The 13,440-nt window shown below is 38.4% G+C and overlaps 1 protein-coding gene across 12 annotated transcripts in view; it reads left to right on the forward strand.

Moving 5' to 3' along the window:
• Pcdh15 (protocadherin related 15) overlaps positions 1–13,440 on the forward strand; it is a 535,963-nt gene that overhangs the window by 297,707 nt on the left and 224,816 nt on the right. For 11 of the 12 annotated variants that reach the window (XM_038341596.1, XM_038341597.1, XM_038341595.1 and 8 more), the window contains 2 exons: positions 578–771; positions 7,620–7,752. In XM_038341596.1, coding sequence (XP_038197524.1) covers positions 578–771; positions 7,620–7,752 — 327 coding nt within the window. The remainder of the gene's footprint in view (positions 1–577; positions 772–7,619; positions 7,753–13,440) is intronic. The other variant, XM_038341593.1, reaches the window with a different exon arrangement.

The following is a 13,440-nucleotide window of genomic DNA, read 5'->3' on the forward strand; positions in this document are numbered from 1 at the left end:
GAATTTGTGTATATTATAGTTTGCCTGTGTGCCACTATCTCTGTAGCTCTGAAAAACAATTCTCTTTTCTTAGAAGAAAATGGTTTTTGTAGTGTGGGCTTTATCAGTCCTTCATAAGCCAGTGGGAAGAGGTTATGGGGCAGGAGAACACGGGATGGGAAAACCAATCAACAGAAGCACAGTGGAAACAAAGCCGACTTAGCCCTTTTATTTTGTCCTGGTCTCAGACTGTAGCGATATGTGTTCATATGTAAAGAATGAGAGATAAGATAAAAGAATAACTTCTTAAATTTTATGTTAAGGCTTTCTTCCCTTTATCCTTTTATTAAATTAGAATAAAGACAGTCTTCAATATTGAAAAACTGTTCTGAACACGGTTCCAAGGGACAAAACAACAATCCCGGTTCCTGCAGTGACTTGGTGTCACAGCAAACCACAAAAGCAGTGGACACATTTGCACACCAAACACACTCTATAGCATCTTCAGCTTTGAAATCAGCTCCTTGTGTTTGGGGAAGCGGCAAGGCAGTGAGAGGCTGAATCCTAACCGGTTTGTGTTGTGCTTTTTCGATCCCAGCTGACGGCAGTAGACGCTGATGAAGGCTCTAATGGGGAGATCTCTTATGAAATCCTGGTGGGTGCCCAGGGAGACTTCGTCATCAACAGGACTACGGGTCTGGTGAGCATTGCACCAGGAGTGGAGCTGATCGTGGGACGGACTTACGCACTGACAGTGCAGGCCTCAGACAACGCCCCGCCTGCAGAGAGAAGGTGACTCCCAGTAGGACCCAGAGTCTTTAGAAAAAGTATTATATTTGTTCACTATCAATATTAAAAGGGGCTACAATAAAAAGGTCACCGTGTGTTATTTTCAGCTAAACTTTCATAAAAGGCCTTTATATTCTTCAGTTTATTTTATAATACTTATTTTTCTCAGTTGAAGGCATCGTTGTACTGAATAATTCTGGCCTGATTACATGTGTCGATATGTTATATTTACTATGATGTAAGAGTTTTAAATCACCCCATGAATTGCGGTGTTGCTCCCTTCTTTGTGAGTAATAGGCTCACCTCCAGTGAGCAACCAGGACATCACTCACAAACGGGATTATTGAAGCGTTGACTTTGCATGCATGTATGCTGTTTTCTAACTGTGCTCTCATATTTTAATATACTTTATAAATGAGGAACTGTAATCAAGTAACATTCATGATGAAAGTCAATTATTATAGCAATGTAATAGGACAACATTGCCAGCATCACATACTTATACTTGGGAGTCCTTTTTAAATAAAAGGGCTGGAGAGATGACTCAGAGGTGAAGAGCACTGCCTGCTCTTCAAAAGGTCCTGAGTTCAATCCCCAGCAATCACATGGTGGCTCACAACCATCTGTAATGAGATCTGGTGCCTTTTTGAGAAAGACACCTGATCAGTCATCCTCATCAACTTAAACCATTAAACCCAACATGAGCAAGTTTAATAGAACCCCCATATATGGGCTGCCCATGAAAAAAAAAAAGCTGCCAACAGACAGCTGTTACGTGAATTGGAGGATGTATGGGAGGATGTTTATATGGGAGGATGTATGGGCATCAGGGTTAAAGGGAGAATGGCTGATTCATTGTCAAGATAGAAAAGAGAGGGGAGAAGCCGACTTCACTGTGCTACTCAGAATAATACACAATTTAAAACTTAGCAATTCTTTATTCCAGTTGTTTTCTTTTATTACCTTGGGACCACAATTGACCGTGATCAACTGAAAATGCAGAGAGCAAACCTCGGAGTGAGGTTCCTACTATGGTTAATGAGTAATAGCAAAGATTTCTCAGCTTGTTCCTCTCCTTTGTGTAGATTGTTCAACTCTTCCCAAGCAAGCTAGTTCAGTAAAAGAATTTTACTCAGGTAAAATGGCATTCAAGCAAAGTGTCGTCTTCAAAAGGGAGTGCCTGTCCTCTCGATGACAACAGTTTCCCACCAAGTGGTGGTGGTACATGTCTTTAATCCCAGCACTCGGGAGGCAGAGATGGGCAGATCTCTGTGAGTTCGAGGCCAGCCTGGTCTACAAGAGCTAGTTCCAGGACAAGCTCCGAAGCTGCAGAGAAACCCTGTCTAGAAACAAACAACAATTTCCTTTTTATTTTTTTAAAATGGGTTGGATGCGAAAAGATTGCCTTATAATCTGTCATCAGACATCACATGGAAGACAGTGGTGCTCACCACTGTATCACCAACATACTCTTCAGACATCACTTGGGGCCAGCAAAGAATAAAATTCACACATGCCCTCTCTACCTGTGAGGATGCTATAATGCTTGCTGCTGGGTAATGATATCCACTGTTTCTGTGGGGAATTTAAGTCTTCAAATCAAGTTGGTAAGTGAGCTAAGGACTTGGAAGGCTTTGCTCTCAGTGTTTCCTTTGAAAGGAAGATGATACTTGAAAGTTACCAGAATAAGAGTATAACCACCAGCCACAGTGGAATATGCATGTCGTTAAGTAATGACAGGGAAACGCTTGGCAGCAAAAATCAGAATTGGAGGCATTCGGATTCTCATGCCCCATATAAAATGACTTCAGGTTTCTGTCGCCCCAGTCCTAGGGAAGTGTCCAGAAGTTCAGAGTGACACCAGTAGAAATTCTTTGCTGGATTCTTAGGTTTTGTCTTTTTTTATTTTTTATTTTTTGTTACAGGGCTTTGATAAGAGCAAAACTGCAGATATAAGTTAAAGGATTAAAAGAAGTCCTAAGATTAAAGCATCATTTACTCTAGTGGTGTCTGTTAGTTAATATATTTATTTAGTTTAATGAAGTTGAGTAAATATCATTAAATCCTGGAATGAATTATTACTACCAGCAGATATGAAAACAGTTCTAATCCCAACAGCTCCTCATAAAAAATGACCATAAAATGATTGATACATGATATGGTATCCTCTTATGTTCTTATTTTTTGTGTGTGTGTGTCATGGAATCTAACTTAGTACCTAATTAACCCATGACTAAGCAGTGTTCTCCAGCAGAAATTTTTCCACTGTGAATATATGTTCTTTAAAATAATTGTACATAGTAATAAAGACATGACAAAGAATCTTCTGTTTTGAAAAAGAAAAAAAAAATACTGGGTTCCCAAATTTCCTTGTCTTCTGGGGAAAATACTGGAAATGAAAGTAAGCTAAAGTGGTAAAAGAAAGTAAAGTGAGGTGGAACTACACACATAGGTGCAGACACGATGGGAAATGTCGGTGGCCTGCTTTCCATGTATTGCCTGTCCCACCATCGAGATGAAGTTCAGACTTGATGGTACTGAATGACCATACACTCCAGTGTCCGCAACTTCTCCTCTCAGACTGTGCAACATTTACTGTTTTCTCTTTATTCCTTTGGCTGCATGAACTTTCCCTCTGTCTGGGAAGCCTTGTGTGTTGCCTCTGAAAACTCTGCTCCCATCTTCTGATAAGTGTTCGCCTGTGTTGGACAGAAATAAGAAGTTTCTGCTTCTGGAGATGTCTGTATTTTCTGCCAAGATAGCAGAATGAACTCCATAAGCAGCGAACTATAAAAATAGATTTTTGTAGCAAGTTCCTAATGGGGAGGGGATAAAGGAAAACCCACTGTGACTTCTCTGCTTAAAATCTTGCAAAGAAAGTACTATAAATACCAGCCACCTTTAGCATAGAAACAAGAAGCCATAATTGCATAAGCACAATCATGTAAATTATTATCATAGTGACACAAAGTTGGGCTAGTTTATCTTTTTAAATTATGGTGTTTCCAAAGTCAAAGTGCATTAGGTTCCTCTTTCTGGCTTTTCTTTATTAATATTTTATTTATCCCTTACCACAAACATATACTTCATCATGGATGAAGTTTCAGTTACGGCATAACTGATTAAATAGTGGAATTTCATAGTCTGAATCCAAGACTTCACATACTTTAGGGTTCCGAATAAGACATCATCTTTTGTAACAAACCAAGGACCTTTCATACTCACAGCCATCAGATAAATAAAGAAAACCTCTCCAATATACTTTATAGAATATGTTCTTATGAGACCGGAGGAATTCAAGAGCTCTTTTATTTATCCGCAGTTGTTAATGAGCTCAGTAACTTTAATTCAGTCACTTGTTCTGCAATTATTTAAAATTATAATCCAAGCTAGTCAAATTCGGTGATTCAACATGACTTTTTCGGTCATAAAACTGCGTTAGAAATTCATTACCTCTTTTGTTCTGCTTTGACCTTTTAGTCAACAGAATAAGAATAATAAGGCCTCATGATTATCATTTTTTGAAATGGAAAATTATTTGCATCATACTTGCCCTATTACCAAAATAAAATATGAATAGAAAGAAGCTTGGTTTTATGCAGTTAGGGCTGGCTATAAATGTGAATATGAAATACTCACATAAAGGGTTATTATTTACCTAGCAACTGCCCTGTTTTGCTGGGTGCTTAGACTGTGCTGTTGAATGATTGCTGTTTATTACAGCATCAAGACATCCTTTTACTGTTAATGCTATAGGCATTCAATTTTAGGCATGCTTCCTATGACACTATGCTGACATCAGGGATAAAGAGGAGATCTCATTTTTAAAAGCAGTAACCCTCAAAAAGACTGGTACTTATTAAACACGCCACAGCAGAGTGCCAAGATAGGACGGATGAAAGAAGTACGGACTGAAATATGATCCTCCCAAAACAAGCCTGAGAGATAAATCCCGCGGAGGTGTTGTGAGCATGACTAGCAATCCAAATCCCTGAATTATGGTTAGAAAGGACTGGAGAAAGAAAAGGGGAAAAGACAGTCATGCTGGACCAGAATTGTCCTCTGTCTCTGCCCAAGGTCACATGGGGAGGGGGGACCAACAATAACCCAGTAAAGCATTATCCAGCTACAAAATCTGACAATTGGTCTAGTGATGGTGGTTTACGAACATAATACCAACGTGCTAGAGGTTGAGACAGACTCCCATTAACTCAAGACCAACAAAGACGAAAGTTCTGGGCCAGCCTGGGTGAAGTAGTCAGACTTGTTCTCACAAACAAATAACAGCTACCCTGTCTCAAAAAAACAAAACAAACAAAACCAACAGCAGTTACCAATTTCTGAGACTCGCCTTGATTCCTGTACTCAGGAGGCACTGGCAGGCAGACCTCTGAGTTTCAGGTCAGCCTAGTCAACAGAGCTAGTTCCAGGATAGCCAGGGCAACAGAGAAACCCTGTCTTAAAAACAAAAACAATAAAACAAAACAAACAAACAAAAACCCAAACAAAAAAAACCAACAGGAAAGAAAATCTGTAGTCGTCTGTTACTCGGCTTTTGTAGGAAGACTTACAGGCTTGTGAAAAATGATTTGTTATTACTTTAACTCAGTGATTCTCAACCTACCTAATGCTGTGACCCTTTAATACAGTTCCTCGTGTTGTGTTGACCCCTAACCGTAAAATCATTTTCATTGCTACTTCATAACTGTAATTTTGTCACTGTTGTGAATCATAATCTATTTGTGGTTCTAGAGGTTTGTCAAAGGGGTCATGACCCACAAGCTGAGACCTCCTGTTTTAGCTCATCTTAATGTACCCTTAAAGGCTAAATTTTAATTATTGACTCTTTTATTTATATCTCCAGCTGAATTTATCTCGATGAGAAAAAAATGTACTCATTTTTGTGAGGGCACTTTCACAAAATATAAGACAGAGATAATGACTTCAGACACTTGAACTGATTGTAAAACTCTGACGTATTTTAACTTAAAATGAGTTTACTTTGTAACCGTATCACAATAAATAGAAGTAATACATGTGTTAAAGTGAGCCCAGTTTAATAGAAATGTTTAACAGTGCGTGTGATCTGTCTGCACAGAACTCAGCAACTCGTACCCATGCGCGCTATGGATGGACAAGCTGCCAGTCAGCTCCCAGCGCTTGCAGTCGGCGCTTAAAGCTTTTGAAAAGAAAAACAAAACAGATTGGTTAATCCCAGAAAAATGTGTCATTGGAGTACATTATAAAGGGTTTTTGTTTGGTTGGTTGGTTGGTTTTACTGTTTTAAAAAAATAAGAAAATTCTAGTCCCTACACAGGAATTACCACTAAAACATTTTAAATTTAAATTTAAAAAGATAATTTAAAAAATAGTGCATGAGGGCTGGAGAGATGGCTCAACGGTTAAGAGCATTGCCTGCTCTTCCAAAGGTCCTGAGTTCAATTCCCAGCAACCACATGGTGGCTCACAACCATCTGTAATGAGGCCTGGTGCCCTCTTCTGGCCTGCAGAAAGAATACTGTATACATAATAAACAAATAAATAAATATTATTAAAAAATAGTGCATGAAACCTACATTTCAGGAAGCAGAGTATGTTCCTATAAAATACTAAAAATTACTAAAAAATATAAAATGGTCTTGGTAAAGGACCAGATCTGCAAATTCATGTGTTCCATTTATCTATTTTGTCAGTATTTCTCTTTATAAAGCAGTATCAGCCTCAAAAACCTTGATTCTTCAGCTTTCATTGTCTAAAAATTCATGTGTTCCATTTATCTACTTTGTCAGTATTTCTCTTTATAAAGCAGTATCAGCCTCAAAAACCTTGATTCTTCAGCTTTCATTGTCTAAAAATCCAGTGTTCAAAGATGCTAAAAGAATCGACGTGAAAATAGTAAAAATTTTACTCACGATAATGAAGGAACTGCATTCCCTTCATAAAAATTCTCCGTCATTATGGGCTTTAAATAAAAGTAATTTTCAGTTTTTCATTTTATTTTCAAGAATTTAAAACATTTTCAGGTTTATTACCACGAATTCACCCATTCACCCTAGGATTACTCCATGATTTGACATTCAACCAAAAAAAAAAAATTTCACAGTAAGTGATTAATGTTAGATGTTCAAGACAACACTAATAAAATACAGCCCCTTGTTTCTTTCTTTGTTCTCTCTCTCTCTCTCTCTCTCTCTCTCTCTCTCTCTCTCTCTCTCTGATTGTGTGTGTGTGTGTATAAGGGTGTATGCACATAGGCACATGTGTGTTCATATGTGTAGCTGTGTAGCTATGTGTTGAATTACTCAATACTCCTTCATCTGGTTTAATTGGAAGAGAACCTGAAGGACAAGTTTTATTGCCAAGTGTTTACACAAAGATTTTGTTTGTTTGTTTGCTTTGCTATTAAAAATAGGATTAAAAATAGGACATCAGTTGAGGCAAGTCAATTTGTTACCTCTCTTTTGCAGCCAGCCACTGTTTTTAACTTACACTATTCGTCTAAGTAGTAGGAACAGGTACTGGAGACAAATCTTTTTTTTTTTTTTTTTTTTTTTTTTTTTGGTTTTTCGAGACAGGGTTTCTCTGCAGCTTTTTTAGAGCCTGTCCTGGAACTAGCTCTTGTAGACCAGGCTGGCCTCCGGAGACAAATCTTTTTTCTTTTACTACACTAATTTCACAAAGGTGTTATATTTTGGCAGGTAACTTTTACTGTTTTATTCTTTTATGATTTTACTGCTTTCTGTAAAAGTTGAAATTTCTTGTCCTATAAACACAGCAAACAAATAAAACCTGCCTTCAAAGTTTTGGTGTAGTGGGGGTCATTAAACGCCCTGTTCCCTTTTCTCGGGCAGGCACTCCATCTGCACGGTGTACATCGAGGTGCTGCCTCCCAACAACCAGAGCCCTCCCCGCTTCCCGCAGCTGATGTACAGCCTGGAAGTCAGCGAAGCCATGAGGATCGGCGCTGTTTTATTAAATCTACAGGTGTGCCTAGGATACGAATATGTGTGCTCGTGTGTGTAATATGTCCCCAATGCCCCCGTGTGATAACCCGTGAGTGTATATGGTGTGGGGTGGAAGCCCTTGCACACCTAATTATGTTCTGGTGAATGACATTTCTTTCGGGTGAAGGGCCAGAGGCAAGTAGCAAGTGGATGCGGGGTGGGGATGATCTGGTCGGCAACTGATCTGTTTCACGGTTTGCACAGTTGAAAACCTCACACAGACTGGCAGGAGTTGGTCGCGATGCTCACGGGAGACAATGAAGGGATAGGCAGTGTGTGTTTGAGTAGCTAGTACTTTGCAGCTGAGGAGTACAGCTGACCATCGTCCTGGCTTCCCCAGCTGGGCTTGTTTCGGCTGCAATGTCATACCAGGGGGAACAATCTTATACTCAGGCTTACGGCGGCATTCAAAGTCTGAGGCAAACTTCGTTTTGGCCCTATGGCCACAGATCTGATTTGATGACTGTGTTTCAGTGTGTTCATTTATATGAAAAGGGTGCTTTGAGATGATGCTTCTATGTCCAGCTCAAGGTTCCTGGCAGAGAATATTCTTGTAAAAGAATAGCTTGGTTTTCAGTATTAACATGTCACAGACCAAGGCAGACTGAGCCACTACAGGTAAACCTTTGACTGAATAGGGAGCGTCATGATGTCAATAATTATCTCTGGGGTTTACACAGTCATGGCTATGGTATCGGAAAGGACTATATGAAGAGGAGTTGGTGTATAAAGAAGGGGGCTCAAGAGAAGGAAAAGGGTGAAATATTTTTTCTCTCATAGGCAAACCAGATATAAATGTATCTTACTAATCTCTGTCTCTATGTGACATTAAAGTAGAAGGTGTTCTTTAGTGAAGGGTACAAAGAGGGTCAGTCTGAGCAAAGTGTAGTTATATGGTTAGGTGTGTGTGTGTGTGTGTGTGTGTGTGTATTTGTGTTAGTGTATGTGCATGTGTGTATATGTCTGTATGTGTATGTGTTTGCATGTGTGTTAGTGAGTTTATGTTTGTGTGTATGTGTCAATATGTGTATGAATGTGTATGTCAACACGTGTCTGTGTAAGTATATGCGTGTGTATGTGTGGTATCTATGTTTATGTGTCTCTGCGTTTATGCATGTGTATATGTTTGTATGTTGTGTTGAAAATGTCATAATATACATCACAATTTTAATGCCCACAAATATTAATAATTTTCTCTAAAAAGATGAAAATTAATCATATTACTTTACCTGTTCATAGGACAGACATTATCTGTCTTTATGCTGTTTGGAAATGGCCCAGTTTATGATATAAATATTCAGGATGCTGCACTTTAAGTAAAAAGACATTTATTAAAATAATATGCTGAGGAGAATCCCAGCCTCAACTTGTACTCTTGACTATGGTGAAACAGGACACAGCTAGGTTTTGCTCAAAGTTCTTATGTTCTTATGTTCTTATGCCCTCTGACCCCCACACTTTCTATGGCAGGGTCATCCTTTGGCTACTCAGATGCCAGAATTTTGTTGGCATTCCCAAACACGTCTGAAGTTTTCCTTTAATATCTATTTTACTGCTTTTCTTCCTCAAGTCTAAAGTTTCCCTTTTTATTATTTAATTATTAATAGAATGTGTGAGTAATAAAATTACTCACAAGTAAAAGTATCAGTAATAATAAAATGTCAAAAATACTAATAGGTGAGTTAAAGAAAATATAGCATTTCTTCAGCTAGACCAAACACCTATCCATATATTATAAAGGTATAGAATGGGAGATAAAATGTTAATTTGCATTCACTGAAATGAAATAATAAAACAAAACTTACATCCATAAGGAATTATTTAGCAAAACAAAAGGAAATGGAAAACATAATAAATCTTAAATTTTTAACACTCAGGTCAAGAAATTATCCATAGGTTATAATGAAATCTTCCCTAACAATGTTCCCTTTTGTAATATAACTTGTATGAGATAAGTCATAACTTTGACTTATAAAGTAGCCTGGTTTTAATGTCAATAAATCTGAGGAAGATCTAGAAACCTTATTATAGGAGAATAACACTAGCTGGACATCCAAGATGAATCGAGTTTGCCTTTCTCATATCTCACATTTCTTTGGCACAAAGTCTGGGAAAAAAATACTTGCAATGACATTTCAATTCTCCTTTGTGTTGCTGGAAGAAACAAAGGAGGAACACAATTGTGGTGGCAGACTGGATAAGAAGGAGCAAGAGTGTCACCATCAAGGGTTTTTTGTAGACCGCCAACCTCTTTTGTTCGAAATCCACTGAGACACAGTTTAAACTAGTGACCTCTAAGTTGAAAAGTATCCATCAAATTACTCCTCCAACATCTTGCAAGACAAGGCACAATGGTGCCTGCAACTCTCTGTCCTCACCCTTTCTTCATAGGTGCAATGCCACCCAACATAAAAAGAAAAGGAAAAGCCTGGGGTGGTAAGGGATTTGCTTCGGGACAGGAAAATCTGTTTTACCTAAAATCTAGGGACATCAATGATCCTCGTTCCAGACCCATGCCTATTTTTCAGTTTGTCCTTTTCATTCTGCCTAAGGGTGTTTGGTGTAGTTTCCTCTTGGTGTGCATATTAATTTGCTGTAGAGATGGGATGCCAGAGAAGGAAACTACCCTCAGACCTCTGGTTTCTCACTTTCTGATGCTAATTGGGGTTAGCATGGGGTAGGTTGGGTTTTCTTCCTTCCAGAGTTGCTATGTGGACTTGTAGCGGGTTTTCCATTCATCTTTATCCATATTTAAAGTCTTTAACAATAGTTTCAAGATGCTGTGGAATTTAGCCCACATACCTGGAGGCAGTATTATTTTTAATCTTAAAGAAAACGTCCTGCTGCCTTGACCTCACTACAGAATTGATTCTTTCCCATAACAGTTTGAATTAAACGCAAGCTGTCCTACACGCGCCCCGCTGCAGCTCAGAGCCCGTCAGAGGTGCTAATTTGTTTTGCTGACATTTGAAATGCTCTGGAAGTTTCAGGTTCTTGCTCTCTTCTTTCATTTTCTCCCCTTTTGTTTGATAAATATTCCTTACACAATAGAATGTACTTTTGCCCAAAGGTGACACTTGAGTTTATGATTCATGAACACTGTGCACCGGGTGCAGGTGTGCACTAAGTAACTGACAGTATTGTTGGGTGCATTTCTTTAATATTTTCTCTTCTCTGAGCATTCAAGTTCCTTCATGTATTACTGTACTGATGAAAGCTGAAGATCAGGTTTGAAGATGCCATTTCCCCATAAATAACCGGTGCCATTTATCCCAGTTGGAAGGCTACCGTGATACCCCTATATTTGTAGAGGGGCAAGCTCACTGATTTTACTTTATTTTAAATTAGTGTGTTAGAAAAATCATTTGTGCACCTTTGTTAGTACTAAATTTCAGATTTGGAATGACTCATCATTAGCATTGTCTCAAAAGAATGTCAGGAGTAAAGAAGATGCAACTGATATATGCTAAATACTGATACTGGTCACCTAATTTCAAGCATAAATTGTAGTTTGTATAAAATAGAGATAGGTGTAGATAGATGGACTGACTGATAACTGATTGATTATAGGTTAATAGTTTAGATGATAGGTGGATGATAGACAAATGATAAATGAATAAATTGATAGGTAGAAAAAGAGGTAGATGAATACATAGATGACAAATACATGATTGATAGGTGATTGATGAATGGTTGGTAGATAAGTGATAGACGACCGATAGATGAGAGATGATGATGATATGCTTGATAACTGATGATTTTATATATATATATAGATAGATGACAGCTAAAAATGATAGATAGATAGATAGATAGATAGATAGATAGATAGATAGATAGATAGATAGATAGATGTTTCAAGGAGAGAGCTGTTTGTTTGTCCCAGCCGCTGGGCTAGCTTAGCCCCAAACTAACCAAACAGAAATTGTATTAATTAAATCACTGCTTGGCCCATTAGCTCTGGCTTCTTATTGGCTAACTCTTACATCTTAATTTAACCTATTTCTATTAATCTGTATATCACCATGAGGTAGTGGTCTACCAGCAAAGTTTCAGCATGTCTACCTCTGGCTGCGGATCCATGGCATCTCTAACTCTGCCCTTCCTTCTCCCAGCATTCAGTTCTGTCTCCCTGCCTACCTAAGTTCTGCCCTATCAACAGGCCAAGGCAGTTTCTTTATTTGTTAACCAAGGAAAGCAACACACAGACAGAAGGACCTCCCACACCAGATAGATAGACGGATGATATAGTTGTGAGAGAAAGGGAGGAACGAGAGAAACATGAAGGAGAGACAGAGGAGGAGGGAAAGTAGGAGAGTGAGACTGTTTCATAATATCAGTTGTCTGTTTCTTACAAAAATAAACAGATCCATAGTGAAAATTTTCTTTTCTAAGTAGATGATCTGGTATGTATAAGTTTCAAAAGAAATATTTTGATTTTTTTAATACTATGGGATATCAATTACCCAAGAAAAATTTTCATCTCCAAGTAAGTAAAGTTATATGGCCACTACATTTTCATTTATTCTTATTATGGTTTCTTCCCTCCCCATCTCATCTCTCCCAACTCCCCACCCCACTAACCCCATGCCTTCTTTCTTTCTCTCTTAAGAAAACAAACAGGCAAATAAAATAAACAAACCAGAATAAAGGAAAAATGAAAGCGAAGAGAAAGCACAAGAAACACACCCAAGAGAAAAAGAGATCAAGAACCATAATAACAAGCAAGAGATCATCAGTAAGACAAAAACATGCCCCAATGTGAAGCAACATGAGACAAAACATATACTTGAAAATATCATTGAGTTTGTGTTGGTCATCTATTGCTGAGCCCGTGACCTACACTCAGTGTGGTTTATATACCCAGTGATACTTTGTTAGGGAAAACACTTCCTTTGCAAGCAGGTGTTCATTAGAGAGGGCTTCTGGATTAGAGATGGGAGTTCCTATCCACTTCCCCCTCTCAGTGCTAGGACTCTATCTGCTTTGGACTTGTGAAGGCCCTGTGCTTGTTGACATGGTTTCTCTACGTTCATATGCATGTTAGTCCTGTTGTGTCTAGAAGACACTGAATCCTTGTAGTCAGCCATTCCCTCTGGCTCTTGTAATCTTTCTGCTTTCTCTCCCACATAACTCCCTGGGCCCTGAGGGCAGAGTTTAATGAAAATATTCCATTTAGGACTGAGTGTTCCGAGGTTGCTCACTCTCTGCACATTATCCACTTGTGGTTCTCTTGTGTTAATTCCTATCTCCAGTAGAGGAAGCCTCTCCAATGATGGCTGAGTGAGACACTGGTCTATGGATATAGAAGAACATCATTAGGAGTTATTTTATTGCTGTGCACCTTTAGCAGAACCATAGTATCTGAAATAAAACACATTTTTAGATATTTTCTATTCATATGTTCTTCCTTCTTCCCAGTTATAACTTAGTCCCACATAATAAATGTTCCTTAGACAACAGTGAGCTCATAGACATGAACTCTGACATGCCAGGGATGTTGCAGGAACGAATCTGAATTTAGCATGTCTAAAACAACAGCTTTTTCCTACCTAATTGCCCCTGACTCTTGTTCCTCAAGCTGTGAACTACATGCTTATTTTTAATGAGAGAAAATTATTTTATCCTTATTTCTGCTTCTGACTTACAATTTAACAACAGGTGCTTC

This window comes from Arvicola amphibius, chromosome 9 (assembly GCF_903992535.2).
Source record: "Arvicola amphibius chromosome 9, mArvAmp1.2, whole genome shotgun sequence".
Lineage (NCBI taxonomy): Eukaryota > Metazoa > Chordata > Mammalia > Rodentia > Cricetidae > Arvicola > Arvicola amphibius.